The sequence below is a fragment of the Sus scrofa genome, chromosome 3 (assembly GCF_054392235.1).
Source record: "Sus scrofa isolate SSC_HxYL_T2T_F1_AM1 chromosome 3, Sscrofa_HxYL_maternal_Yorkshire_Landrace_v2.0, whole genome shotgun sequence".
Taxonomy (NCBI): Eukaryota; Metazoa; Chordata; class Mammalia; order Artiodactyla; family Suidae; genus Sus; species Sus scrofa.
The window spans coordinates 46,609,726-46,637,558 of record NC_139385.1 but is presented as its reverse complement, the minus strand read 5'-3'; the positions used below and the strand labels follow the sequence as shown (position 1 = coordinate 46,637,558).

Here is a 27,833-nt window from a genome sequence, read left to right as displayed (position 1 = left end):
CCCCCGTCTCATGCCCTCCTTTCTTTCTCCCCCGCATTTCAGCAGGAAGGAACGGCCCACTTCCCTGAATGTCTTCCCCCTGGCGGACGGCATGGTACGTGCCCAGACGGGGGGCAAGCTCGTGCCTGCGGGGGACCACTGGCACCTGAGCGACCTCGGCCAGCTGCAGCTCAGCGCCAGCTACCAGGTTTCGTAGCCGTGCTGTGGAGTGAGGGCCTTCTCCCCGTCGCCCCTCGCTCACCCGGGGAGCCCAGGCTTAGCAGCTTCCCCCAATTAGTGGACCTGTCCCGAGGTGTGACCGCAGTGGAGACCCGGGAGCAGCGCGGGAGGGCAAGGCCGCAGGCGGGGTGCTGCTGCTCAGGCTCCATTCGTCCAGGCCGGCCTCCCCGCAGCCAGGGCGTGCCCAGCTGTCGGGCCGAGCTTAGTGAGCACCTCCCAGCACACCCCAAAGCCACGAGGCCAGACGGGGGTCACCCTTCTAGTACCTGAGGTTAGGACTGCAGCCAGGAGAACGTCAGAGGCCGCTTCTCTTCTTTGGGCTCTTCCTACCCACCTGTCTGAGCTCCGGGGCTCCGGGAGGGAAAGGCAGACGGCCCGGGTGGGAGCCATGAGGGTCCCTGGGAAGGCCCAGTGCGGGAACTTGCCGTGGCCCGTCCCCACTTTAGGGCACAGGTTTGGTTTGTGAGCTTAGCCTGCCCGGCGAAGGCCTGGCTCAGCCTGCGTAGCCGCATAGACACGGGCCCCCACACCCCGTGAGGATGCCCTTCTGGGATAAGCGGCCCCGGGCCTGCTCATTTCTCAGGGCCGTCAGAGGGTGCCTGGGGGAGGCAGGGCGCCTCGACCTCTGGGCTGCCTGGGGCAGTGGACGTGAGCCCAGCTTCCCTGGACACTTCCTTCCTGCGGCGGCAGCAGCTCGTTGCTGCCCGGCCGGGGGCTGTCCTGGCTGAGATGGGGAGGGGGGTCTGGTCTGGGCAGGAGGGCAGGGCCTGCCCTGCCCAATTCCCGGAGCTGCGCCTGAGCCTCCGAAGCTGCAGGCCGGGCTTGTGTTCTCTCGGCATCTCTTCCTGCGTCATCGGACACTGTCTTCTCTTAATAAATCATAGTGTTTTATGTTTCATTTGATGTGTTTTTTTTTTTTTTAAACAATTACATTTAAGTTCTTTTTATTTCACACTCTAGGGTTTTCAGGTTTTTCTAATTTTTTAACTTTTTTGTTGTTTTCGTTTTTTTGTTTTGTTTTGTGTACTGTATTTTCAGTGTTTTAACCAAACAGTTGTGGCTACTCATGGGAGGCATGGCCCCTGGGATGTGGGTTCTTTGCATTTGGAGGTCACTGCCATGTGTGGTTCTTAGAGGTTGGCAGGTTTGCTTTAGGTAAGTGGTGGCCTATAGGGTGACAGAGCCAGGGGAGCTGGAGAGGGGTCACGCCGTGGTTTTCCCACAGTGAGCACGGGGTCAGGAGCCCCACGGAAACCCGCAGACGTGTGTTCAGGTCATAGACAGGTGGGCAGCATGGCTTTGAGTCTGGTGGTTTGGAAAACATGGGCTCGGTGCCCTCCCCGTCTTGCCGGAAGCCCCCACGGGCCAGAGGGAGCCCCCGCCAGGCGCCTCTGTCCCATGTGGAGAGAGCACGCAGGCCATGCCACAGGGGTGTGCAGTGTGCCTGGTGGAGTGAAGGGGAGAGGGCCTTTGCTTTGCAAGTCAACCCTGAGCTTCAGGACCTGAACCCCAACCAAAAATGTTTGCGAGGGGCATTCTCACCGTGGCTGCTCCGCGTCGGTGAGTTTGTTGGCTGTGGGGCCGTCCCGTGCCCTGGGAGTGTTGCGGGCCCCCAGCTTTTAGTCCCCCGCAGCTGTGGCAACACGTGTCTGCAGACGCTGCCACGTGTCCCCTGGGGACCCAGCCGCCAGGATGGGAGCCCCCCCAGAGCAGAAGGCAGAGCCATGGGGCTCCTGACGGGGAAGCCTCAGGAGCCGCCCAGGATTGGCGGGCCCGGGGCCGGCAGAAACCTCCCAACCAGCTCTGACTCCTGGTCACTGGGCAGGGCCCCAGGAGCCCTCTCAGCCCTTCCACGTTGAAGGCGGGTGGGGGTTGGTCCCAGTGTCCGCAACAGGGCCGACGCCCCCCTGGTCTCAGCTCCTCCGTCAGGGCGTGTGCTCCGTGCCAAGGGGAGTGTGCCTGGCAGCTGCCCTTTAGCGGCCCCCACCCAGGGCCTCAGCCCCTCGGAGGCCGTGCATCTCCTGCAGAGGCACAGCAGGGGCCCCAGGCCCGTGGGGGGAGTGGGGGGTCACGCGTATGACTTAACGGGGGAGTGCGGGCTGCGGGTACTGGCGTGGTCTTAGGAGAGGCTGCAGGGCAGAGACGTCTGCTTCCTGCCCTCACTCCTCCAGGGCGTGTTCTCTCCAGCAAGAGGCTTCAGGCCCGCGCTGATGGCTGCTTTTAATGACCCCATCTTTTTTCATTCCTCGGTCATTTAGGGGGTGTCCCGTTATGTGGAGGTCAAGGTTTGATTTGTTGGCATTTGCGTAGCTGTCCAAGCAGGCTCTGGTTCAGCCGGGCCCTGGAGCTTAAGCGTCCAGTGCCTGGTGTCCCCGCTGTGTTGGGGAGGCCGCCTCAGGCAGAATGAGGAGGCGCCCGCCCTTGGCGGCCCTCAACTGCGGCCAGGGCACGAGGCACTAGCCTCAAGGGCTGAGTGGCACTGCGATCGGAAGGGCCGCTGGCCTGGCCACCACCCCCACCCCCCTACCCCAGGCTGTGGCTCCTCCTTGCCCTCCCAGCGACTGCAAGGGGTTACCCGCCACGTCCACCACAGTGGCCGCAGCGGGCCGTCCCTGGGCGTGAGCGTGCCGGGGGCCTGGATCCAAGCCACTTAACAAGCGGAGGCACCTCTGGAAAAGCCAGGGGCTGCAGCTGGGTGAGCCAGTGACTGGGCGGGAGGAATCAGCCCCCAGGAGAGAAGTGGCCTCCTGTCCCTCCGCTCCGGGCATGGAGCACGGTCTCACGGTGGCCTCACGGGGGCCTGACCCGCACCTCGAGCTTCCCTCTCCCCTGTGTTTGGCCCCAGTGTCCGCAGGAGGAGATGTCCGAGTCGGGCCAGTCCTCGGCGGCTGCCACCCCCAGCACCACGGGCACCAAGTCCAACACGCCCACGTCGTCTGTGCCCTCGGCCGCCGTCACGCCGCTCAGTGAGGGCCTGCAGCCCCTGGGCGACTACGGCCCCAACGCAAAGAACGGCAAGCGGGCACGGGAGAAGCGCAACAGCCGCAACATGGAGGTGCAGGTCACACAGGAGATGCGCAACGTCAGCATAGGTACCGCCATCCTCCCAGGCGCATCTGCCGCCCTGCCCTCGCAGCGCCAGGCGTACCCTCCTGAGCCTCTCCTGGGCCTCACTGGCTGCCGGCTCCCCATCCTCACGTGGTCCCCCCTCCGTGTGTCTGTCCTGGATGCCCCCCGCGTCTCATAGAGACCAGGGCCTGCCTTGCCTATGGGCTCATTTCACCATAAAAATCCTCTCCAAGAGCAGTCCATCCTGCAGATTGGGGTCCAGGCTTCAGCATGTACAATGGGGGGACACACCTGGGCCCCTGGCAGTAGAATCATGGTCATCCAGCAGACAGTTCAGCTAGAGAGAAAAGCCCGTTCAAGGAGTTCCCGCTGTGGGTCAGCAGTTAGCGAACCCGACTAGTATCTGTGAGGATGTGGGCTCGATCCCTGGCCTCGCTCAGTGGGTTAAGGATCTGGCGTTGCTGGGGCTCTGGTGTAGGCCGGCAGCTGTAGCTCCGATGTAAGCCCTAGCCTGGGAACCTCCGTGTGCTGCAGGTGCCACCTTAAAAGACGGGGGAAAGGGAAAAAAAAAAACGGGTCTGTTGAGGTAGGGTCATAAAAAGGAGGCACAGTTCCGGGGACAAGCGCCACCCAGCCCGGGAAGAGCTCCTGCTTCCCCAGCCCGGGAAGAGCTCCTGCTGACAGTCGAGCCTGCTGTGGGGTCCAGCTGGGGTCTGTGGACAAGGGGCCCAGAGCAGCCTTGAGTGGTGCAGGGACTCCCCTGTGTCCCCCAGGCATGGGCAGCAGTGATGAGTGGTCCGACGTCCAGGACATCATCGACTCGACCCCAGAGCTAGACATGGGGCGGGAGCCCCGCCTGGACCGCACAGGCAACAGGTACTCAGTGGGCCCAGAGCCCGTCCCCAGGGTCAGCATCCCCCGGGCAGTCGGTGCCCTGTGAAAACGGCCCGCAGCCTCTCAAGGTGGGAGAACCGCCCGGGGCCCCCACTTGCTCCAGCGGTCCCCGGGGGTCCCCGCGTGTCCCCTTCATGGCCACACGCTCACCCCGCCTGCCTCGGCCACGTGTCCTCACAGCCCGACCCAGGGGATTGTGAACAAGGCTTTCGGCATCAACACGGACTCCCTCTACCACGAGCTGTCAACCGCGGGCTCCGAGGTCATCGGGGACGTGGACGAAGGGGCCGACCTGCTAGGTAAGTGCCCACCGTCCCCAGCCTGCAGGGCCCGGGCAATTGCTCTTGCTGGTTTTGTTTGTGATGAAAGCAAAGTCTCCGGGAGCCATGAGCCAGGAAGTACTCCACGCAGGCCTGGGACGCTGCGGTGTGCTTCCCGCATGGTGGACCCGGCCGGTGGGGTGTAGGGTCCTCACGGACTGGAGCAGCCAACCAGCCGTCACCCCAGAAGAAATCCGGCCCCATCAGCGCTCAGCCCGGCCCTGCCCCAAGCCCCTCCCTACCACCACCCTGCAGCCCACTTTGGGGACACTTTGGAGGGGGGTTTGTCGCCAGCTCCTCCCATCCTAGAGGAACATGCCCAGGTCCCCACCAGCACTGCCCGGGGCGGGTCCGGGGCAGGTGCAGGGAAGCTGGCTGAGGGGACTCGCTCCCCGTCCTCCCCCGACCCCGTGCCGGGACGGGCCGTCAGGCTGTAGAACGCCCCAGGGCGGGCGTCCCCAGGGCTGCAAGGCCAGGCTGTGGGTGTCTCTCGGCAGGGTTCAAGCCCCCCTGACCCCCCAGCAGGTCTGGGGAAGCCCCCCTCCCTTTCAGCAGCCAGCGAGGTGGGCGGGGGCCAAGTTCGGTTCTGGTCTGTCCTCTCCCCACGCCCACAGGGAAGGGGCAGCACCTTGACCCGGGCAGCTGCCCTTGCGGGACACATGGCGACGGGGCGGGTAGCAGCGTTTCTGCTTCCAGGATCTCGGGGGGGCTGCCTTCCGCTTTTAGAGCCGTATCTTGTCACCTGCTGCCACAGCGGCAGGGCTGTCTCCCCTCTGAGTTTTGGTTGCCAGTCTTTCTGCCGCTGTCACTTCCCGCTGACAGATATGCCCCAGGGACTCAGAGCATCTCTGGAGCATGTCCCCGTATGGGCCTCCCTGCCCACCCAGCCTGCCAGCTGCACACACAGCCAGGCCTGACGTGCAGAGGAAGGGGCCTGGCTGGCGTTTGCAGCCCAGCATGTTCTCGCTTTCCTTGCAGTGGGCCGGCGTCTCAGGGGTTCTCTACAAGCCGATTGTCTTTACTTGGGTTGGGGTTAGGGTTAGGGTCAGGGTTAGGGACCCCAAGGAGCTGGGGGTATTTAGCACCTGTACGCCGTGTGCCTGAAGCACAAGTTTTTTCAGCCAGAATTAAATTTATACAAATTATGTATACCCAATTGTAAAAACACACATCATATAAAAATTACCATCTTATCCATTCTTAGTGTACATTTCAGTCTTAAAATTTCGTTCAGGGAGTTCCCTTGTGGTGCAGAAAGTTAAGAATCTGGTGGTGTCACTGCAGTGGCTCTGGTGACTGCTATGGCTTGGGTTCACTCCCTAGCCTGGGAACTTGCACGTGCTGCAGGCTCAGCCCAATAAATAGATAAATAAAAATAAATACATTTAGGAGTTCCTGTCGTGGCTCAGTGGAAACAAACCTGCCTAGTGTCCATAGGGATGCAGGTTCAATCCCTGGCCTCACTCACTGGGTTAAGGCTCTGGTGTTGCCGTGAGCTGTGGTGTAGGTGGCAGACACAGCTTGGATCTGGTGTTGCTGTGGCTGTGGTGTAGGCCGGCGGCTACAGCTCTGATTCGACCCCTAGCCTGGGAACCTCCATATGCCACGAGTGCAGCCCTTAAAAAAAAAAACAAATTAAATAAAATATACAAAAACTATCAGTATTCATAAAAAATCTAATTAGGGACAATCACTTTTTTAAAAGATTTCTCTTTTTTGGCTGCCCCTGTAACATGTGGAACTTCCCGGGCCAGGGATCGAAGTTGATCCAGAGCTGTGACCTATACTGCAGCTGCGGCAACACCAGATCCTTAACTCGAGCCACAGTGGGAAAAAAGATACATGCTGATCATAATATTCACGTAACATCAGAACAATCACTCCAGACAATCACTTTTAATATTTTGACATCCTCCTACTCGCCTTTACATATTTCATATAATACCATATAAATGCACATTTTAGGCACTTAAAAAATTTTGGGGAGTTCCCATCATGGCATACGGAAACGAATCTGACTAGGAACCATGAGGCTGTGGGTTCAATCCCTGGCCTCACTCAGTGGGTTAAGGATCTGGCGTTGCCGTGAGCTGTGGTATAGGTCGCAGATGCGGCTCGGATCTGGCATGGCTGTGGTGTAGGCCGGCAGCAAGAGCTCCGATTAGACCTCTAGCCTGGGAACCTCCATGTGCTGAGGGTGCGGGCCCTAAAAAGGCCAAAAAAAAAAAAATTTTGGAAAAAAGATACATGCTGATCATAATATTCACGTAACATCAGAAGCTGCCAAGAAGGGAGTAAAAACCAAAGGGCCCCCCTGGGGTGATGAGACACCTCCCAGGCACCGAGGCCCTGACCATTATGAGGGTCCTGGGGGCGCCTGTGCCAGCCCTGGGGGCCGGGCAGGGCCTGGGGGCGGCGGCATCCTGGACTGGAGCTCATGTGGCCGGAGGACCATGCTCTCCTGAGCTTTGGAGACCCTCCTCAAAGACGTGAGCCCCTCCTCAGAAAAGCACACCTGCACGGGACGCTGTGCGTTTCCCCACCGCCGGGGTAGGAGGCGCAGGAGGAGGTCCTAGTGGCGCCAGGGGCCGTCTGCTGGCAAGGGCAAGGCTCTTGTGACCTGTGGACCGAGCGGGCACGGTGGAGGGCCGAGCTGGGGCTGCTCTCAGCCCGTCGCCTGAGGCGCCCTGTCCCAGAGCCTGGCTCTGCTGGAGGAAGTGTCAGCAGTGGGAGTTTGAAGACACGCCAAGGGTGGGCACCTGGCTCTAAGCTCCATGTGCAGCTGCTGCGCGGGAGAGACCGGGGCCGGGGGGCCTCTAGCGGCCTCGGCCCTGTGAGCGCTGTCATGGTGCCTGCTGTGACCTCCGACTCGCTGACGCTCTGCCTGCAACGAGACAGACGCTTCTTAAGGCGGGCTAGGTCCCTGCACGAACTGCTCCGTGCGTCTCTTGGCTTGAGGACCGGGAATGCCTTTGGCAGAGAAGAAAGGGCCTGTGTCCTCTTTCCTTGAACCCACAGCGTGACTGACGGTAAGACACGCCCTTGTCTTACAAGTTTCCAAGAAAGAAGAGAAATTGCCACAAATTGCACTGCCCCCCCCCCCCCCGCCACGGACGGGAAGTCCCAGGCACCGCTTCCGAGCCTTAAGATGCGACAAGCATGCCGCTTGGAGTTGACGCAGATGGAGAGAAAGTGAGTCAGTACTTAGCCACTGGCTCCACCAGGGTGGTGGACGGCGCGCCTGCACCACGGGGGTTGTGCGTCCACCTCACAGCTGAGGACACCAAGCAAACCAAGCGACTGACCGTGCTCTGCTGAGAGTCGTGTGTGCTCCACGGGCCGGTCCAGCTGCACCAGGTCCCACCCAGACAGTCGCCAGGGCCGGACAACATCTAGAAATAACCTCAAGACACAGGCCAAGCGTGTGACGAGCAAGAGGAAACGTCACTGAAGACCGTGAAGGAAGCGCGCATACGTTGTGAAGCACGACACATCCCTCGACGTGAAAGCCATCGGGGGACACCACCGACCAGCCCCTTCAGGCGTAAACTGCCTCGGTATCAGTCGGAAGACACACAGCCTTTTTTTTTTTTCCCTAGAAAGATATGAGTGGATTTGAAATTCATTCCAAAGGGTGACGGTGTGAGGAGAGCCCAGAAGGGCCGGCCATGCCAGGTAGCAGGAGTGTTTCTTGAAGCCGAAGGGATGGCAGCAGGCCGCCCAGCGCAGGAGCTGCGGGCAGACCCGGAACCATCTCTGCGATGCCTGTGGCATTTCAAGTCGTTGGAAGATGGGTGGAGCACTCAGCAATGTTTGGGATTTGTTGAGTAGGCACGTGGGAGGGAAACGCAGCCTGATCCCAGCCTCACAGCATACACAGAAGTAATTTCTAGGTGGGTTAAAGATGTCAACAAAAACACAAGCATGGGGAGTGTCCGCTGTGGCGCAGTGGTTAATGAATCCGACTAGGAACCATGAGATTGCAGGTTCGATCCCTGGCCTTGCTCAGTGGATTAAGGATCTTGTGTTGCCATGAGCTGTGGTGTAGGTCGCAGACGCGGCTTGGATCCTGCGTTGCTGTGGCTCTGGTGTAGACCGGTGGCTACAGCTCGATTCGACCCCTAGCCTGGGAACCTCCACAGGCCACGAGAGCAGCCCAAGAAATGGCAAAAAGACAAAAAAAAAAAATACAGGCATGACCGGAACTGAAAGAAAAACTGGAGAGTATTTTCATAACCTGGGCCTCTCTTCAGGGCCAGAGCTGTAGGGAGTGTTTTCAGTGTGGTGAGACAACCTGGAATTTAAAAATACGTCTCTGTGAGTTCCATCACTCAAATTAAAAGAAGCCACGTTGGAGCTCCCTTCATGGCTCAGTAGTTAATGATCCTGACTAGGAACCATGAGGATGCAGGTTCGATCCCCAGCCTCGCCCAGTGGGTTAAGGAGCCCACGCTGCCCTGCGGAGCAAGTCGTCACAGACGTAGCCGTGGCTGTGGTGTAGGCTGGCAGCTGCAGCTCCGATTAGACCCCTAGCCTGGGACCCTCCATGTGCCGAGGGTGTGGCCCTAAAAAACAGAAAGACACCTGATGTGTGCCTGGAAAGAGGCCTGAGAAAGAGCATCAAAGGTGAGGAGTGGCCGCCCTGGGAGTGGAGCCCAGATGATGGCCTCGTCCCCTGTGGGGCCGGTGCACTTCTCTATTATTTGAGTAGCAGTTCAGCAGGTCCGTATTGTGTCCTTGAGGTCAAGTGACTCTTCATACCATTTCTCTCTGCGTGAAATCAACCAGATAGAACTGCACCGTTCTGTCGGGTCTTCACCTGGGTGGCAGAGAACAGTTTGGCACACGCTGCCCATGACCCTCCCCTCCAACCAAGGCCTGACTCAGCGGCTTCCTTCCCGCACAGTGGGGCTCTTGTACCCCAGCCACCTTTTCTCCGAGGTCCTGCCCTTCCCGTCAGACCTGGGCTGGCTAGCTGCGCCCCACTCCCCCAGGCCAGTCCCCGGCTGCCGCTCACTCGCCCTGGGGGGTGCCTCCCGCCCCACCCCCCTCACCTTTACAGGGGGCTGGCCCTCCACATGGGTGGGTGGCCGGCGTGGAGGGTCAGCTGGCTTTAGAGCCCCGCGGCCCCCAGACTGAGGGATGTGCTGTCCTGGCCTCCCTTTCCGACCGGACCCCGCTGTGCATGGGGTTTGGCGCCTGCAGGCCTGGCGACACACGCTCGCATTCTTTCCTGCCCTTGGACACGGACACGGCTGACTGATGCTTGTTGCTTTTTCATTGAGAAGGTCTCTGTGTTTTGTGGGTTCCAGTCACCAATTGACCTTTGTCGCTTCCTTCCCCCCATCTCTCTCCGCTTCACTGGACACGGCCCAGGGGAGTTCTCAGGTGCGTACCTCTGCGGTCCGTTTGTGGCCCCCTCTTCCTCAGGGTGGAGTTCAGGGGGTGTGGAGGGGCACCCTGGGACACCCCTGCTGCTGCCCAGTCACCCCGGCTGTGTGGCTAGCCCTCCTGATCCCGTCCGGGCCAGCCGAGGCCCCTGTGCTTTTGCTCACCACCAGCTCCTGCTGCTCGGAGGCTTGTTTGGGTTTTGCTCCACTAGCTAACTGACGGCCCTTGACAGCTGAGGGAGGGCGCTGCGCCCTTGCCCCATCCTGTCCTGGAGGCTGGGGGTCCCCCAGGGCCATTTCTCCAGGGTCTTCAGAGCCCTTAGAGGCACAGGCGCTGGTCTGCGGTGTCTCTCCCTGGGGAGTGCACCCCAGAGGTCAGGGGACCCGCCAGGCATGGCTCCCCGTCCTCTCCCCAGGTGACAGTGTTCCAAGCTCCTGTTTTCTTGCAGGAGTGGGAGGCTCTGAGCCCCCGACCCTCCAAGGGCGCCCCTCCCCCATGGCGCTCAAAGGCCCCAGGGGGCCCTGGGCACAGCTCTCCCTCATTTGCAGAGACCCCCGTCCTTAACCCCCAGCCCACCCCACCCCAGATTTTAGCGGAGGACACCAGTTGCGTTGCGCGGACCCTCCGCCTCACCACCCGGCTGCTCTTGGCCTCGTGGTCCTCTGCGCCACCCCAGGGGGACCCTCTGTGGGAGGAGTGGCAGGAGTGGCTGGCTCAGTCTGTCCCGAGCCTCCCGTCCCGCTTCCGTGTCCGAGCCAAACCCCGCGAGACGCAGCCCCGACGCACCCCGCCTGCTCATCACTCGGGCTTAACGCGCTTGTTTTCTCTCCCCTCCTCTCTCCCGCCCTGGCCGCCCATCTCCCGCGGGACTGGGACGGCGCCGGTAGTGCGCGATGATTTTTTTGGTAAGGCCGCGGCCCGTTTCAGTGCGTTTCTCCCGCTTCTGGCTTCCCCCCCGCTGCCCGCCGCCGCCCACGCTTTGGTGCACACAGCGGGGCTGGGCGGGGCGGTGGGGCCCGGCAGGCGTGGGGAGCCGGCGCCCGGCCCCTCCGCCGTCTCTCTTGGAGCAGACCCTTGATGGGCTGAGGAGGGAACCCCAGCCCCTCTGAGCCGGCCAGGGGTGAGCCTGCTGTGTCCCCTCTGAGAGGGAGGCAAGGAGGTGACCGTGGAAACCTGAGCACACGGCGTGCCTGGGGTCTCTCGCCGGCGTCAGGCCGTGGAGGGACTCGAACGAGAGCAGCAGACCTCGGGTCTCTGAGGCTCTCCTGAAGGTTTCGATGCGGTGCTCTGGGGGTCTGTGACCTGCCTGGACCGCAGTCTGTCGGGTCTGCGTGGGAGGCCGGGCCAGCCCCTCTGAGCCCCAGCCCCAGGGGGCGCTGTCCCCCTCACCTCCGCAGGGGGCCGTGTCTCCCAGGTCTGCTCCCAGCCGGCGAGGGCGGCACCTGCTGTGGGCCGTCCATGCCTTGATTGGCCAGGGGCTCTCTGCCTCCTGTGCTGTCCCCTCTGAATCCCCGTCACCTCCACTGTCCTGGGGGCTGCTCTGAGCAAGGTCTGCTTCACCACGGCCTGGGGGAAAGTGGGTGGCACTGGGGCTGGGCAGAGGTCGAGGTCATCCGAGTGCCCTGCTGGTCCAGGCTTCATGGTCATGGTAGCAAGCTGAGCTCTAGAATGTAAGCCCAGGGAGACTGGCCATCAGGGCCGTGGGAACCTGCTCTGTGCCCCCCAGAGGCCAATCTGAGACCAGCAGAGGCCTCTCCCAGGCTCGCTGTGCAGGTGTCTTCCTGCAGATGGGGCTTCTGGGCTTTGCCCTCACATCAGCCCTCCCAGGGGTGGGCTGCCCTGGGTGGGATGTTTGTTGTTCTGAAGCAGATGTGATCGGCGGGGTGTGGCTTCACCAGACGCAGGTAATGACTCTGTACCTTTCGTTGCAGGAATGGGCAAGGAAGTGGGGAATCTGCTTCTGGAGAACTCGCAGCTTCTAGAAACCAAGTAAGACCGCTTTTCCTCAGCAGCACAGCTGCAGAGGGAGCCCCCCGCCCGCTGCCCCCTGCCCAGCCCGGACAACAACCGTGTCTCCCCAGCCAGGAGGACAGGACTTTGCGCTGAGCTCGCCCCTCCGGGGGAGGACATGGCGTGGTCACTGCCTTGCACCACCTTCAGGGCCGGGATGGGTCTCCCATGTGTACATGCCAGTGTGGGCAGACGCCGGTGAACCCCCATCACTCGGTGTACCCGCCGGTCACAGGGAGCTCCCCGCTTTCTGCCTTTTCAAAGAAACGCTCTGAACGTGGTGAAGAACGACCTCATCGCCAAGGTGGACCAGCTCTCAGGGGAGCAGGAGGTGCTGAAGGGGGACTTGGAAGCTGCCAGGCAGGCCAAACTCAGGCTGGAGAACCGTATCAAGGACCTGGAGGAGGAGCTGAGGAGGTGGGCGGGGGCTTTTGTGGGGGCGGGGCCCCGTGACGCCACGTGGAGGTCCTGCTCAGGCTTCTCCTGGGCTCTTGGCAAAACCCTGGCGTCTCTCTAGCTAACCTCACCCCGAGTTCCTTCCCCCTAAAGCGGCTCACTTGGCGCGCTCCCTGCTCGTTCTGCTCCTCCCCGAGCTTCGTCTCATATGACTCCATCCAGACCCAACTCCTGTGTCGGCTATCCACCCCTCCCGCTTTCTCCGCCATCCGCCTAGGAACCCCGCACAGGGAGCAGCGTCCCTGACCTGGGTCGCCGTCCTCCGGCCGCTGAGCGGGGCCTTCCCTGCTGCTCTCACGCCGTTACCTTCCCTCAGGAGGAGGGAAGGGAGGATGAGGGCCTCTGGCCTCCGTGGGTGTCCCCGTGCTCTCCAGCCCTTGATCTGCCGAGGGCGGCCCGGAGCCTTGTTCGGAAAGCCTAGGGTCTCCTCTGAGCACTCCGCACTCCCTCGTGGCCTTTCTCTTCCCGCCTGATCCTCACCCCATTCTCCCAAAGTGGTGCTTTTGGCCCCAGACAGGAAAAGGGAGGTGGAGGGGAGGGCCCTGGGCACCTGTGCCAGGTTTGTGGGACCGGGAGCCAGATCCCCTCTGGGCTCGCGGAGAATGGGGCTCTCTCTGCCTTCCCATCGCCGCTTGACCACCAGAGTTGGAGGGCCTCCTCCTTGGCTGGGCTGCGGGAACACGTGAGCAGGGGTGTGCAGCCACCGGTCCCCGAGGCAGTGGCAGGAACAAGGGGTGTGCAGCCACCGGTCCCCGAGGCAGTGGCAGGAACACTCAGGGCCTAGAAACTGAGGGGAGAGCTGAGAGGTGGGTCATGGCCCCTGGGCCGTGCCGCGTGGGGCCCTCACCCCTGCCCCGCCTCCTTCCGCATCCTCTAGAGTGAAGTCGGAGGCCATCGTTGCCCACCGTGAACCCAAAGAAGAGGTGGAGGATGTAAGCAGCTATCTCTGTACAGAATTGGTATATTCCACTATTAACATGCGGGCACGGGGGTGGGCACGGACGGGCTCCCGGGACGTGGACCCCCTCACCCCTCCTGTGGGACCCCTGCACCCAGCAGCAGCCACACCCGTGACTGTGAAATCAGGCTCTGCCTCCCTCTGGGGGAGGCCGCTTCTCAGCCCCAGGTCCTTGTGGCTGCATATTGCAGTCACACGCATGAGCTCCCTGGCTACTCAGCCCAGCTGCTTCCCCCAGATGGGACAGCTTGAGTACCTGAGGCCCTCAGAGCCCGCGTGTGTCCTTACACCCCCGCCAGAGGCGCGTGGATTGTTCTCAGTAAAGCCCTCGGCCCCTGCTCCCTGGGGTTTGTAACTGACCGTCTTAGGAGGGGCGTGGGAAGGGGTTGAGGGGCTCTTTGCTCTTTGACGTCCTCCCCAGAGCAGGGGCCCAGGCCCAGTGACCCGACCGCCTTCCTGAAGGAGAGGGCAGGTGTGGGTCTTTAACCCGAGGTGCCGACCTCACCGCTCGGCTGTTCCTTTGGGGCAGTGTGACGGGTGTGGCAGGATGCCGCTCACACGGCAGGCACTTGGGAAGCTCGCTGCTCACCTTGCCCACCCTGTCCCGTCCCTCACCTCCACATGCTGTAGGAGAGAAGGCCGAGGGGAACGTCCAGCCCCAAGGCCCTCCCATGTGCAGCATGGAGGGTGCCATCGGCTGGGGCGCCAACGCACCATGAACACCAAGTGTCGGTGCTGGTCCCCTTGGGGAGGGGGCGGGACCACAGGGCCAGACTCAGTCCTGCCAGGGATCGGCAGGTTCCAGGCAGATCTGCCAGGACCCCAAGCGTCCAGCTAGGACGTAGTGACCGGGGTCCTGCTTGCCAGCCCCTCCCTAGAACCCCTCTCCCTGCTGTTCCGCCGTGGGGCTGTCCCCCCAGGTAGCATCGACCAGGGCGTCCGGGATTGCCAAGGTGGCCAGGAGCCTCTGGGAAGGCACGCTGCGTGGGCCCCTCGCGTGTGTCATGTGACCTTCCGGGGGGGTGGCTCCTTTCACTGTCATGCCCACCCCCCCCCCATGCGTGAGCCTGAAGCTCCTGGAGGTGGACCCTCGCTGGCTGAACAGTAGCGCTGTCCCCTGCAGGACAAGATCCCCATGGCGCAGCGCCGCCGCTTTACGCGCGTGGAGATGGCCCGCGTGCTCATGGAGCGCAACCAGTACAAGGAGCGGCTCATGGAGCTGCAGGAGGCTGTACGGTGGACGGAGATGATCCGGTGAGTCTCTAGGTCCGCAGCTGCGAGCTGCGGTCGCTCCGGGAGGTCCGGGTGCGGCAGCGGGGTCCCACCCCACCTTCTGCTCTTCTGGGAGGATCGGGAGGGGGCTGGGTCCTCCCCAGTGCGAGCCCGCAGGGGCCAGGAGATCCCGGGGCCTGGTGCACCGTGCACTGGCAGTGGATGTGCCTTCTGGGCTGGAGAGGCACCGGGCCACGTGGGGCCAGGGACTGTCCCAGGAGCCCCTCTCGTCTGACACTCCGTTCCCAGGGTGTCCGTGGGAGCCCCCCGAGGCCGGAGGGCGGGGGGCCAGTGGGGCTGAGGTGGCCGGGGGTGTTGGCCAGGTCAGGCTGGGCCCGCTGAGCGGCTCACCTCGCCCCTCCCCCGTAGAGCGTCCCGCGAGCACCCGTCTGTCCAGGAGAAGAAGAAGTCCACCATCTGGCAGTTGTAAGTTGACAGCGCCTGGGGGGGTGGGGTCTGGGCACTGGCGGGGTGGGGGGGATGGCTCCCCTCGGCCTGCTCTCACCCGGCGCCTTGGCTGGCAGCTTCAGCCGCCTCTTCAGCTCCTCCTCCAGCCCCCCTCCGGCCAAGCGGTCCTACCCCTCCGTGAACATCCATTACAAGTCGCCCACCACGGCCGGCTTCAGCCAGCGCCGCAATCACGGCATGTGCCAGATCGCCGGCAGCCGGCCCCTGGAGTTCTTCCCCGATGAGTGAGTTTCCCTGGATGCCCCTGCCCCTCCCTGCTGGACTGTGGCCCCAGGCTCCTCCCCTCCAGGTTCTGAAGCCAGGCCAGGCCTCTACCTGGCTTCTCTGGGGGCTGTGGGAGGGACACTGGCCAGGCATCGGGGTCATGACCTCTCTGTGGACACCCGTGTACCTCTCCTCCCTCTGGTGGGAGCCCTGGATGTCCCTTGGCAGATGCTGCCCGCCCCTGCACTGTCCCTGTTCTCAGTTCCAAAGGCTTGTGCCTTGGTGCTGGGTGACCCCAGCAGGGCAGCCGTTTCAGCCCCGCCCCTGGGCTGGCCCCGCACTCTCCACTCCACGAGGGCTGGACTCCACAGGAGGTTTTCATGCAGGGTTGAGTTTCTTCCTGCAGAATAAGTTTCTGTTTGGAATTTTGTAGTCTTGTTCATTTTGAAACCAAGAATTTGGGTCCAGGGCTGAAGGAAAGTTCTGTGCCTCATACCAGAGCCTGTGGAGGTTTCTCTGGAGGGGCCGGTGCCCCCAGTGCAGGTCTCTGCCCTCGGGCCCTTGGCATCAGCAGCCGCAGGATGTGGCCTCCAAGCTGAGCTGCGGAGGGCCTGGGCAACAGGCCTGCTCCCTGCAGGGCTGGTAACTCTCCTTCCCCTCCCCAGCGACTGCACGTCCTCCGCCCGGCGGGAGCAGAAGCGCGAGCAGTACCGCCAGGTGCGCGAGCACGTGCGCAACGACGAGGGGCGGCTGCAGGCCTGTGGCTGGAGCCTGCCGGCCAAGTACAAGCAGGTGCCTGGGCGCGGGGGGCTGGGGTGCGGCCTGCCCCTCGGCCTGGCCTCCCGCGGACAGAAGGGGGGCCCCTGGGGCGCCCCGAGGCACCCATGGCCTGGATTCTGAAGGCCGGCCTGTGCCCACCGTGCCCCTCTGCCCTGTGCTTGCAGCTGAGTCCCAACGGGGGCCAGGAGGACACACGGGTGAAGAACGTGCCCGTCCCCGTGTACTGCCGCCCCCTGGTGGAGAAGGACCCCACCATGAAGGTGAGCGGCGAGGGTGAGGGCGCGTTGGCGGCGGGCTGGAGGGTTCGGGCCCTAGAGGGGAGGCCGGCTCCTGGACCACCGGCCCGCCTGTCTCCCAGCTGTGGTGTGCTGCGGGCGTCAACCTGAGCGGCTGGAAACCCAGTGAGGACGACTCTGGGAATGGAGTCAAGCCCCCGCCAGGCTGTGACCCTCTGACCTGCGACCGGGACGTCGAAGGAGAGACCCAGAGCAACCATTCGTCCCCAGAGAGGAGGAAGGTCAGCGTGGCGGGCGGCCCGGCAGCCCTCCGCTGCTCCCGTCTGGATGGCTCGGTGACTGAGGCTTTCTGGGGCCCGGTGCTTGTCTGGGGGAGTGACAGAAACGGAGGACAGCTGGGGGCAGTGGCGCCAGACTGGGCCCACCTCGGCGAGGAGGGCGGAGGCTGAGCGGAAAGGGCGGCGCCCAGGCTTCAGGTCCCATCCCAGCTGACTTGGGGACCGGGAACCTAACCACTGGGAGCTCAGCCTCCCTCTGAGGAAGGGGCCCTGTGGGTCGTGACCTGAGTTCTCGCCAGCCTAGTGACGGCAGGACAACCGGGTCCCTGAGGCCGCAGGCAAGGCTAGCTCCCGAGAGACCCCCGGGGGCCTCCCCTCAACCCTGCGCAGCCGCTGGAGGAGTGTGGCCGAGTCTCCAGCCTGTCCTGTCCCCCCTCCTCCGTGTCTGAAACAGGCCAAGGAGCTCCCCGAGGCGGAGCCCCCGTCCAGCCGCGTGTGGATCCTCACCAGCACCCTGACCACCAGCAAAGTGGTCATCATCGATGCCAGCCAGCCCGGCGCCGTCGTGGACCAGTTCACCGTGTGCAACGCCCACGTGCTCTGCATCTCCAGCATCCCCGGTGAGCACTGGCCGCAGCCGGGGAGCCTGCTGCACGTGTCCTGCCCCCGCCTGTTGGCCCCACTCCCCCGACACCAAAGAGAGGGGGTGGCATCAGAGGGGGTCCCCTCCCCTCGCCGCCGCGCTGGGATGCGAGCGCGCATGGGGTCTTGTCGTGGGGGCTCCTTGGCACGGGGTGACGGGCTGTGACTCTCCCTGCAGCGGCCAGTGACGGCGACTACCCTCCAGGGGAGATCTTCCTGGACAGCGATGTGAACCCCGAGGACTCCGGTGCAGACGGCGTGCTGGCCGGCATCACCCTGGTGGGCTGTGCCACCCGCTGCAACGTGCCACGCAGCGCCTGCTCCTCCCGCGGAGACACGCCAGTGCTGGATAAGGGCCAGGGTGAGTTCTGGGCCTGAGCCCTCGGCCCCCTGCCCTCGCTCAGCCGTACTCACCCCTCCTTCCCCCAGGGGAGGTGGCTGTTGTCGCCAACGGGAAAGTCAACCCATCTCAGTCCATGGAGGAGGCCACGGAGGCCACGGAGGTGCCAGACTCTGGGCCCAGCGAGGCAGATGCAGGCGCCGTGCGGCCTGGGCCCCTCACGGAGCATGTCTTCACCGACCCGGCCCCCACCCCGCCCCCCAGCGCCCAGCCTGACAGGTGGGCTCTCGGGACGGGGCAGAGGCGAAGGGTGGGGCCCTGCAGGGGGCGGGGGGCCGGGGTTGGGGGGGCCGCCCTGGAGCCGCCATCCCCCCTACAGTGAAAACGGGCCGGAGGCCGACGTGAGTGGCATGCAGCCCGAGCCGGAGCCCAGCGGGGACCCCACAGGGGCCACCAGCAGTGCTGCACCCACCATGTGGCTGGGAGCCCAGAATGGCTGGTAGGCTGGGCCTGGGGGGCAGGGGTGGGAGGGTCCCCTGGGCGACCCCCACCCACGGCGCCTCGTCCCGCAGGCTGTACGTGCACTCGGCCGTGGCCAACTGGAAGAAGCGCCTGCACTCCATCAAGCTGAAGGACTCCGTGCTGAGCCTGGTGTGCGTGCCCCTGCGGGGGCTGGGGGTGGAGGCTGGGCGGCCGCCAGGGCCCCGCTCACCGCCTTCCCCTTGCAGGCACGTGAAAGGGCGCGTGCTGGTGGCTCTGGCGGACGGGACTCTGGCCATCTTCCACCGAGGTGAAGGTGAGGCGGGCGCAGCGGGTGGGGGAGCGGCCAGGTGTGACCCACCTCCACTGTGAGCAAAGGTGCCGACCAGGACTGAGGAGGGGCGGGCTCTCTGCAGACGGCCAGTGGGACCTGAGCAACTATCACCTGATGGACCTGGGCCACCCGCACCACTCCATCCGCTGCATGGCCGTGGTGCACGACCGCGTCTGGTGCGGCTACAAGAACAAGGTGCACGTGATCCAGCCCAAGACCATGCAGATTGAGGTGAGCGGGGCTGGGGCTGGGCTCCCGCACGCCTTCCGGTGGACTCCGAGGGGCTTCATGGGGCCAGAGGACATGAACGCAGGGAAGTGACCCGTCGGTCCCAGGTCCCAGGCAGGCAAGGGGCCGCTGGGCTGTGAATGCCAGTCTGCGAGGAGTCCACCTGCTGCGGCACCCTAAAACAAGCCCTATACCCTCCACACCGCCAGGGCTGCGGGCGCAGGGCAGCTCCAGGGCCTTTTCTTGGAAGCGCAAAGAGGCCCTGGAGAGGCTGCCACAAGCCTCGTACCTGTCGCCAGGACACCTGGGGGTGGCGGGTTTGGGCCCCCCTCGCCCCCCACCCCCCACTGTTGATGGGCTGCCCCGACTGCGCAGAAGTCGTTTGACGCCCACCCACGGCGGGAGAGCCAGGTGCGGCAGCTGGCGTGGATCGGCGACGGGGTGTGGGTATCCATCCGCCTGGACTCCACGCTGCGGCTCTACCACGCCCATACCCACCAGCACCTGCAGGACGTGGACATCGAGCCCTACGTCAGCAAGATGCTGGGTGCGTGGCTGCCGGGCAGCGTGGGGGCGGGCCGGAGGGTCCCGGCGCCGGCCCGCTGTGACCCCCTGCCCATCTCCCCCAGGCACAGGCAAGCTGGGCTTCTCCTTCGTGCGCATCACGGCCTTGCTCATCGCGGGCAACCGCCTCTGGGTGGGCACTGGCAATGGCGTGGTCATCTCCATCCCTCTGACCGAGAGTGAGTGGCCCCCAATGCCTGCAGAGGCGGCGCTGGCTGTGGCAGAGCCGCCGTCAGGGCCCCAGGGGCGGGCGTGCTGCCGGGACAGGACACCCGCAGGACAGGGGCCGGCCCGGCGGGCCTGCCTGTGACCACCTCTCTTCTCTCCCTCCCATGCTGCGCCCCCCCTTGCCAGCCGTGGTCCTGCACCGAGGCCAGCTGCTCGGGCTCCGGGGTAAGTCCGAGGGCCTGCCTCGCCCTCTCGGGCTGCCCTGGGGGCTGACGCTGGCCTCGGCCTGGGCCTGGCTGTGGGTGTCCCTGCTGGGTGTGCGCCTGCTGACACCCGCCTTCTCCAGCCAACAAGACGTCCCCCACATCCGGGGAGGGGGCCCGCCCGGGAGGCGTCATCCACGTGTACGGCGACGACAGCAGCGACAAGTCAGCCAGCAGCTTCATCCCCTACTGCTCCATGGCCCAGGCCCAGCTCTGCTTCCACGGGCACCGGGACGCCGTCAAGTTCTTCGTCTCCGTGCCAGGTGAGGGCCTGGCCCCACTCCCCACGGGAGCCTGCGTGAGCCTGGCCGGCCCGCTGAGGTCCCTGTGCCCCCATGACAGGCAACGTGCTGGCCACTCTCAACGGCAGCGTGCTCGACAGCCCTTCCGAGGGCCCTGGGCCCACTGCTCCCGCCGCAGATGCCGAGGCGCAGAAGCTGAGGAACGTGCTGGTGCTGAGCGGCGGGGAGGGCTACATCGACTTCCGCATCGGTGAGTGGGCGCCGCCGGGGCCGGGGCTGGGTTCGCCGGGCTCGCCTGGCCGGGTTGGCTCTCACGGCAGCCACGCTCTCTCCCCAGGCGACGGGGAGGACGACGAGCCCGAGGAGGGGGCGGGGGACATGAGCCAGGTGAAGCCCATGCTGTCCAAGGCCGAGCGCAGCCACATCATCGTGTGGCAGGTGTCCTACACGCCCGAGTGACGCTGCGGCCCCCACCACCCACCCTGCCTGCCACCACCTGCCTCCGTGTACATACAGCCCCGCCCGCCTGCCCACCGCCCACCCCGCAGGCCAGGCGCCCGTCCACCCCTCCTCTAACCTCTCAACCTGCAGCTTTCACCTTAGTTCCGGGCCTCTTTGCAAGCTGGCAAGAGCAGCCGTGCAGGCCTGGCTGGGAGGGAGGCGGGGGAGCGGGGTGGCGATCTGACCAGGGAGGGACGACACCCTTGCCCGGCGGCTCCTGGCTGGCACCCAGCCCAAAGTCCCCGAGGCCCGAGGACACTTCAGGGCCAGAGCGAGGCCAACCCCCAGGATGGCTGGGCCGGGGGAACGTCCCTACAGGGGACTCTCCATGCCCGCCATTCACTCCCAGGACTTCTGGGGGCGGAGGGCAAGAAGGGGCCTCACGCCACTGAGTCTCCCCACCCTGCGTCCCCTTGCCTTTGCCTGCTGCCCGTGGAGTGTGGGTCCAACCCTCAGGGAGCCAGCCAGTCACTAGCCCTCCCTGGGCCCCCCTCCCCTGTCCCTGCCACCCTGGGAACTGGCATAAAAGCATGTCACCAGGCTCCCTGGGGCACCTGCTTGAGAAGACAGACAGTGCCCTCGTCCCGCTGAGTCCCATCCCGTGATTGTCCTGTGTGGCAGGCTCTCACTGACCCGCGTCCCCCCACCTCGTAGGAGCAGGCTCTGGAGTCCCACCCCTCCCAGAGGCCCCCAAGGGTGGGGTTTCTCAGGCTGCCAGGGCAGGCCCAGGCCTCAGGAAGAAGGGGAGGCCCCCGGCCTCTCCTGGGGTCAGTCCTTGGACACAGGCTCAGCCTCAGGGTGACGAGGAAAGGTGTGCTCCAGGGCCTGCCTCCCGTGCAGTCTCCAAGGAGCCCAGCTCCCAGGACACGCTACTAAGTGCCTAGGGCTGGTGGTGTGGCCTGCTCTCTTGAGGGCAACCGACGAGGCTGTGAGCAGAGGCCCTAAGGGCTAGAACAGGAGCTGCTTTTGGCAGGCACCGCCCTGGACTGCCAACTCCCCACCTGCCCAGGCCTTACTCCTGTTCCTCGAGGCACCAGTCAGGGCAGCCCCAGGCCCTGCTGCCCACCCACCTCCCACCAGAGAAGCACAGATCTTGGGCAGCCGTCCCACAAGCCCAGCTGGCCACCGCTGCAGCTCCTTGCAGCCACAGGATTCTCCTCACCGCCCTGCCACTGTCCACTGTGAAGTGTGTCGCGTCCCCTGTCCGTTCTCACAGGGCCAGGGAGGGACTGGGGGGAGCCGGGTGGGTACAGCTGGGGAAAGGGGCTGGGTGATGATTCTCCTCAGGCTTTGGCCCTGCAACTTGAACCTACGTATCTGCTCTGTATGTAATAAATGTCTTAACATCGTATGTCTGTGTACCTGGGCCCAAGAGACTTGAGCACAGGTTTCCGTCAGTTTATTATAAAAAGAAATGCTGGGGAGAGCCAAGGACCAAAGTAGCACCCCACTGGCTTCCCAGGCCCGCCATAAACTGGGGCGCAGGCTGGAGCCCGGTCCGAGTGCCTCATCTGGGGCAGGAAGGCGGTCGCCAGCCATGCCTGGCAGTGTGCACCTCCCTGCCCTGCTGTCGCGCTGGGGGCTGCTGTGATCCCTGCTGCAGGAAGGGGGTTCTGAGCTCCCGGGGTGGGGCCCAGAGAATGCAGAGGCAGCCACAACCCGATCCAGGCGAGGAGCTGTAGCTACTCGTACAGCCAGTGCCCGGCGCTGTCTTCCCAGCACAGGAGCTCGTCCGCACGGAACCAGAGCGCTATCTCGCGGCGGGCGCTCTCCACCGAGTCGCTGCCGTGAATCACGTTCCTGCGCGGGAGAGGCGGGCGTGAACGCGGGCCCAGCTCGGGCAGGAGCCCCACGCAGCCCAGTGGCGGGAGTTGGGACTGGCCTTACTTGCCGACCTCGATGCAGAAATCGCCGCGGATGGTGCCGGGCGTGGCGTCGACCGGGTTCGTGGCCCCGATGAGCGCCCGCGAAGCGCGAACAACGTCTAGACCCTGCCACACCTGCGCGGGGGGTCGGGAGTCAGCCCGCCGACCGCGGGCAGCCCGCCGGCCCGCCTGCCCGCCCGCGGGCACTTACCATGGCCACCACTGGTCCCGAGCCCATGTACTTCACCAGGCGCCCATAGAAAGGGCGCTCCCGCAGCTCGGCGTAGTGCTCCCGCAGCAGCTCCTCGGAGGCCTGGGGAAGCAGGGGGACGGGCCTGATGCGCCGGGGACGGCCGCGTCCTCCGTCGCGGCCCCCGCTCCGGACGACCCGCGCGTCCTCCGCCCCCCCCCCCCACGTCCGGGGACCCGGGCCTCACCTGCACCAACTTCAGCGCCACCAGCTTGAAGCCCTTTCTCTCGAAGCGCCGCACGATCTCACCCACGAGCCGCCGCTGCACGCCGTCGGGCTTCACCGCCAGGAAGGTGCGCTCGTGCACGCCGGTGTAGGCTGCTGGGACCGGCGGGGCAGGGGCCGTTAGGCGGGGCCGCACCTCCGCCCGGCCGCCCGCCCGGCCCGCGTCGCTCACCTGCCGGGAAGAGGTTGGCGAAGATGGTCAGCACCAGGCAGATCATGATGGCGGCAGCCGGGCTCCGGCGACGCGCGGGCCGGGGCGGAGGCGGGGCGCGGGCCGGGGCGGGGCCTGGGCTTAAAGCGGCCGGGGCGCTGGGCGCCGGCCCCACCGAGGACGCGGCCGGGAAGGCAGCCGAGGCGGAGAGGCGCTGCCCGTCGTCCACGCCCACGCCCGCCCCGCTGCGGCCGCGTCGGCGCCTCCCCAACCCCCTCAGGGGTGCCTGCCACCCGGCATCTGCGCGCCACCCACCACCCAGCCCTCAGCACCCGTTCAGCCTGTTCCTCCCCAGAGCCCTGCAGAGGACCCGTTACGGCCCCCTATCCCGACCCCAAAGCAACCACATCCCAGAGCTACTAGATGTGCTTTTATTTGCGTTGGGTTGCTGCCTGGGTCCTGGCAGAGGCAACAGGTGATGCGGAGGGGCGCCCACCTGGAAGTGAAAGGTGCCAGCAAGGGGGCTCTACCCCAGCTAGCCCTGCTGCTTCCAGCTTCCCCCCAGCAGCCACCTCCTGTGAGGCTCCCTCACTGAGACCTAGGCGTTGGGGCAGCAGGGACAGAGGAAAGACACTAGGTGCGGGATCTGGCCGCACCTTTTCCCACCCAAACACTGAATCGCAATGTTGGATCTGAAGGTCAGATAGCCTCACACCCTGCCTCCAGCTGCCCGCGGCTTCTGGCATTTCACACGGCAGCGCCTTTGGTCTTTGTCTTCGCTTCCAGTTTCGCAGGATAGTCCCAGGGATCAATGCGGGCCCTCTCCAGATTCAGCATTGGCTCCTCCGTGCTGGTGTCTCCGTACTTCTGTCGCTGTGCTAGAATCATAGCCCGCAGGAGCGGCGGGTAGGGCACAGAGAGCGGGGTGTCCTCCGGCACCAGCGTGAAAGCCGTGAAGGCCTCCTCCTCGTGCTTGGGCACCAGCCGCCAGTCGTGGTACATGACCTGTTCTATCTCTCGAGCCTCACTCTCCGTCTTCCCTGGGGAAAGAAAGACGAGACCTATTCACACAGGCTGGCAGAACAATCTGTGGCCCGCAGCCACCTCGCCCGCTTTCTGACGCCTCACCTTTGAAAGTCAGGATGCCCCAGGCCTTCCCGTGGTCCAAGTTCTGCAAAGCAAATGGGATAGAGGTCGGCTCAGAAAGCTTCCTCGCCCCGGGATCGGGAGGCGGGGGACCCCGTCCCACAGAGACGCGCGGAAGGGAGGCAGCGGCGCTCCGCGGCGCCGGGAGCGGCTCGCTAGGGCCGGTGCGCACACCTCCGCTGCGTAGTCGGGCCGGACCCGCGTGAGGCGCCAGTAGCATGGCTCGTCGTGCTGCCAGAGCCAGGACTTGCGCGTGACGAGGCGGCCCAAGCCGAAGAGCGGCAGGCGGTTGAGCAACTGCAGGAGGCGGCTCTCGTGGCGCACGTCGGCCCAGGCTCGCATCGGCAGCCGGTTGCCTGAGTGCGGCCGCATCATCGTCTCGTAGTCCAGGGCGTAGCGCTGCGAATCGCGCGGCCGTTCCCGCTGCTCGCGCAGGGCCCTCACGCGGCGGGCCAGCTCGGCGATCAGCCGCGGCCGCACCTTCTTCCGCGCCATGGCCGCTGGAGCTTCGGTGCTCTGGCCGGAAGACGCCGCCGCACGCCGCCGGGCACGCCCGATACCGGAAGCGGCCGGTGTCTCCCGCAAAGGCGTCCGGGCGCGGCCGGAAGCGCAGAAGAGGCCGGGCGGGCCATGGCCGACGCTGGAGCTGGGAGGGCCGGGGGCTCGCGCCGGGGCCGGGGCCGGGGACCGCGGAGGCCCCCGACCTGGGAGATCTCGGACTCGGACGCCGAGGGTTCCGCCGGCGCGAGGCCGCCGCGACCGTCCGGGACCCGGCGGAGGAGCGCAGGGCGGCGGCCAAGGCACTGCGGCGGCTGCGACCCGAGCGGGCCGTGCGGCGCCTGGCGGTGCTCGTGGACCCAGGTGCGGGCGAGCCCAGTGAGCGGCCGGGGGTGGGATGCTCTCTTCGGAAGTTCCCCTTAACCCCGAAAGATGGTAGTCGGCCTGACTGCGGCAGGGAAGGGCTTCTCTGAAGGCCGTCAGTCGGCCAGGAACGGGCGCCGGCTTCCCCGTTGGCGAGCTTGATGAGACGCTCGGACCCGCGCTCTGGGAGCCGCTGCCAATCAGCGTCTTGTCAACATGCTGTCTAGGCTGTGGATCTGCTCTCCTCACCCCAGTAGTGTCCCGGCGTGGGGAAAAGAAGGAATGACAGCTGACCCTCCTTTCCCCATCCCAGCCATCCTGGAAGATGCTGCTGCCGACATCCTGATGGAGGCCTTGGACACTCTGAGCTGTGAGTACCGTGTGGAGCCCCAGCGCCCTGCCCGGAGCCTCAGGTGGAGCAGAGTGAAGCCAGATCCTTGCCCTCCCGGTGTGAGTGTCCTGGGTTACTCTCCCCAGCAGCCTCCTCTCCCGCATTTACGGAGTGCAGTCCTGGGTTGGATGGTTTCTGTTCACAAAGCTGTCTGGAGAGGCAGCTGCTGCACTCGTGGACATTGTATAGACTAGTCATCTGAGAACAGGGACACTGAGTGGGTGATGCCACTAGCCCCTTGCTTGATGAGTTGCAGGGCTGAGAAGCCAGAGCCTGCCCTCAGCTGCTGCCGAGGGATGTTCCAGCCCTATCCACTTGTGCCTGGAGGTGTTGTTGCCCCGTAGACCTGGGCTGGCCGTAGTAGCCTCGGTAGAAGACAGAACATTGAGTTTCTGTAGTGCAGAACCAGAAAAACCTGTCCATGGCTGTCGCCACCAGCCTCGGAACTTCCAGGATGCCCAGGCCCAGGTGTCCCCACAGGTGCCTCCTGAGGTGTGGGCTGCAGATGAGCAGGACCTGCTGCTGCTGCTGGAGCCCCAGGAGTTTCTGCAGGGCGTTGGCCAGCTGATCCAGGTCTCGGGGCGGGGAGTAATCCTGCTCCATGAATCGGGAGGGGCTGGATTCCCTATCTTGGATGCCGGGAGATGGGCGAAGCCCACTGGGTATCATTAGGTTAGAGCCCCTGCCATGGCCCAGCATTCAAGGTTCACCGTGTATCAACACACCATGTGCCAAGCAAAGGCCAGGCTGTGACGCAGAGGTGGCCCAGGGTGGAGAAGGGGTCTCCTTCCGATTCTTCTAGACGCCTGTGCCCAGGGCTTTTGAAGATCCCCTTGGTCCATGGGGTGCAGTGCTGGTTTCCTAAAGAGAGCCGTCTGGGCAGGAATCCTCGGCTACCTCCTCCCAGCATGGCCAGGCCACCTTGGCCCACGCCCCTGCTTCCTGCAGACCGGGGGCCCATGGACCCCACCTGCCGCAGCCCGAGGAATAAATGCAGTAAACCTCTTTGGCTTGCAGAGCAGTGGCCCAACCTGTTCTGTGCCCTGGATCTGTCCTGAGAGCCCTGCCCGCCCCCACCTGGCTGTCATCGGGTTGGATGCTTACCTCTGGTACTGGTCCCCCTAGAACCCCTTAGCAGGCCTGACCGGGATGGGAGTTCGGGGGAAAGGCAGGGGCGGCTCTGGGGCTGGGGCACAGCTCACCTGCTCCCGCGGGTGGGCTCTGGGGAGGAGTGGGAGAACTCATGGAGGCTGGGGAGCCAGAGGGATGGCCACCTCTGCTCAGGTCTCACCAGCCCAGCACCCAGGAGATGCAGCAGCCAGAGAATCCAGTGGTGGCCCGTGCCAAGGTGGCAGTCGGCTGGCCCGAGGTGGAGGAGGTGAGGGCAGTCAGGTTGGGCCAGATGGTTGGCCTGGGCCCTGGCCCTCGGGCTGCCCTCCGAGAAGCAGCAGGGGCCAGTTTGGCACGAGGGTGGCACATGGGTGGTCTCAGCTGGGAGCCCATCAAGGGAACCCTCCTCTGACCCATGCCCATGGGCTCATCCCTCCTCAGGCGCTGGTGCTCCTACAGCTCTGGGCAAACGTGGATGTGCTGCTGGTGGCCTCCTGGCAGGAACTGAGTCAACACGTGTGCGCATTCACCAAGGCCCTTGCCCAGCGCCCCTTCAAGTGGGTGACCCTCTCCTGGCTGCTTGCTGTGGCTGCGAGGCATGGGAGTGCAGGGCGGGTGGTGCGGCCCTGGCCTCACAGAGCAAAAGGGGTCCCCAAGGGCTTTGCTGAGCTGGAGGAGGGCGCACAGGAGAGGGGCGCAGAGCCTTTAGGGGCCTCCCCGCACCCTCCCCTTTCCAGGCAGTCCCGGGAGCCGAGGGCCTTCTCCTTCTGCACCGCAGGGCGCTGGGCAGCAGGAGAGCAAGTGGCAAGAGGTGGCACAGGGCTGCGGGCGGCCTGGCGGTGGCAGATCCAGCAGTTCAACCGCGTCAGCCCAGCCGTGGCCGATGCTGTCGTCGCCGCCTTCCCCTCTCCCCGGCTTCTGCAACAGGTGGGCACCCCCCTTTCCAGATCCCAGTGTGGAGGCTGGGTCCCCGAGGCCTGCCCTGCTCATCCCTGTGCCTGCCCTAGGCGTACGTGACCTGCAGCACGGAGCAGGAGCGCCTGGTCCTCCTGGCTGGCCTGCCTGTGAAGACGGGCGAGGGTGCGCGGCCCCACAGGGTGGGGCCTGACCTTTCCCGCCGCCTCTGCCTCCTCCTAACCGCCACCAACCCCGACCTCCTGCTGGACCTGGGCTGCTGACCACGCCATGGGCCTGCCGCTGGCAGATTTGACGCAGCCGCCGCAGGCACTGACCAGAAACCAGAGGGAGTGGGGGGCAGGAGGGCAAGCCACGCGGAACAGCCAGTTCTAGGGCTCTCGGCCAGTTCTGCCCCCAGGGGGTGGAGGGAAGCAGGGAAAGTTCTCATGTAACTGGGATGGGCAGGAGAGGAGATTCTTGTCTGGCCAGGAGATGTGAGCCGGCTGGAAAGTCTGGAGAAGCAGGGGCAGCATTCAGGTGCCCTGGGCCCTGCACAGCCTGGAGGAGGGGGTGGAAGCCACCCAGGACAGTCGGGAAGGGCTGGGGAGCACCTCAGGCAG

At 64.8% G+C, this 27,833-nt stretch overlaps 4 protein-coding genes across 55 annotated transcripts in view; 2 read left to right on the top strand and 2 right to left on the bottom strand.

Annotated features, from left to right (window-relative positions):
- Positions 1–21,668, top strand: part of MAPK8IP3 (mitogen-activated protein kinase 8 interacting protein 3) — a 44,461-nt gene extending 22,793 nt beyond the window's left edge. For 2 of the 48 annotated variants that reach the window (XM_013987768.3, XM_085017899.1), the window contains 28 exons: positions 46–94; positions 3,065–3,311; positions 4,062–4,164; positions 4,363–4,481; positions 9,879–9,890; positions 10,781–10,798; positions 11,825–11,882; positions 12,168–12,320; positions 13,237–13,318; positions 14,441–14,571; positions 14,959–15,015; positions 15,114–15,281; positions 15,927–16,053; positions 16,206–16,301; positions 16,400–16,558; positions 17,010–17,175; positions 17,376–17,558; positions 17,627–17,816; positions 17,917–18,036; positions 18,110–18,190; positions 18,266–18,333; positions 18,434–18,582; positions 18,955–19,126; positions 19,209–19,322; positions 19,498–19,536; positions 19,658–19,837; positions 19,917–20,066; positions 20,154–21,668. In XM_013987768.3, the coding sequence (XP_013843222.1) occupies positions 46–94; positions 3,065–3,311; positions 4,062–4,164; positions 4,363–4,481; positions 9,879–9,890; positions 10,781–10,798; positions 11,825–11,882; positions 12,168–12,320; positions 13,237–13,318; positions 14,441–14,571; positions 14,959–15,015; positions 15,114–15,281; positions 15,927–16,053; positions 16,206–16,301; positions 16,400–16,558; positions 17,010–17,175; positions 17,376–17,558; positions 17,627–17,816; positions 17,917–18,036; positions 18,110–18,190; positions 18,266–18,333; positions 18,434–18,582; positions 18,955–19,126; positions 19,209–19,322; positions 19,498–19,536; positions 19,658–19,837; positions 19,917–20,066; positions 20,154–20,275 (3,313 nt within the window). In that variant the 3' untranslated portion in view covers positions 20,276–21,668. Of the gene's footprint in view, positions 1–42; positions 188–3,064; positions 3,312–4,061; positions 4,165–4,362; positions 4,495–9,790; positions 9,895–9,935; positions 10,799–11,824; positions 11,883–12,167; positions 12,321–13,236; positions 13,319–14,440; positions 14,572–14,958; positions 15,016–15,113; positions 15,282–15,926; positions 16,054–16,205; positions 16,302–16,399; positions 16,559–17,009; positions 17,176–17,375; positions 17,559–17,626; positions 17,817–17,916; positions 18,037–18,109; positions 18,191–18,265; positions 18,334–18,433; positions 18,583–18,954; positions 19,127–19,208; positions 19,323–19,497; positions 19,537–19,657; positions 19,838–19,916; positions 20,067–20,153 lie in introns of those variants that run through there. The other 46 variants (XM_003124754.6, XM_085017887.1, XM_013987767.3 and 43 more) reach the window with 35 other exon arrangements.
- NME3 (NME/NM23 nucleoside diphosphate kinase 3) lies at positions 21,476–22,902 on the bottom strand. Of its 5 annotated transcripts, none has more exons than XM_013987752.3 (5): positions 22,830–22,898; positions 22,620–22,753; positions 22,394–22,495; positions 22,213–22,317; positions 21,476–22,117 (listed from the first exon to the last, which is right to left on the bottom strand). In XM_013987752.3, exons 1-5 carry the CDS (start codon positions 22,873–22,875, stop codon positions 21,476–21,478), a joined length of 1,029 nt encoding a protein of 342 aa, XP_013843206.1. In that variant the 5' UTR covers positions 22,876–22,898.
- A 323-nt stretch (positions 22,903–23,225) lies between these two features.
- On the bottom strand, positions 23,226–24,464 carry MRPS34 (mitochondrial ribosomal protein S34). The gene is given in 3 exon segments (NM_001244832.1): positions 23,226–23,848; positions 23,937–23,979; positions 24,129–24,464. Coding segments are annotated over 3 exon segments (657 nt in total). The 5' UTR covers positions 24,450–24,464; the 3' UTR covers positions 23,226–23,555.
- A 101-nt stretch (positions 24,465–24,565) lies between these two features.
- Positions 24,566–27,642, top strand: EME2 (essential meiotic structure-specific endonuclease subunit 2). The gene is given in 9 exon segments (XM_005655136.4): positions 24,566–24,696; positions 24,699–24,815; positions 25,129–25,265; positions 25,687–25,779; positions 26,224–26,315; positions 26,491–26,584; positions 26,758–26,873; positions 27,054–27,243; positions 27,324–27,642. Coding segments are annotated over 9 exon segments (1,122 nt in total). The 5' UTR covers positions 24,566–24,584; the 3' UTR covers positions 27,495–27,642.
- The last annotated feature ends 191 nt before the right edge of the window (positions 27,643–27,833 follow it).

Coding starts and splice junctions, on each gene's coding strand:
- NME3 (XM_013987752.3), bottom strand. CDS start 22,875: ATGATCTGCCTGGTGCTGACCATCTTCGCCAACCTCTTCCCGGCAG. Junction 22,754..22,829: donor CGCCAACCTCTTCCCGGCAG/GTGAGCGACGCG, acceptor CGCCGGTCCCAG/CAGCCTACACCGGCGTGCAC. Junction 22,318..22,393: donor CGGGACCAGTGGTGGCCATG/GTAAGTGCCCGC, acceptor CCCCCCGCGCAG/GTGTGGCAGGGTCTAGACGT.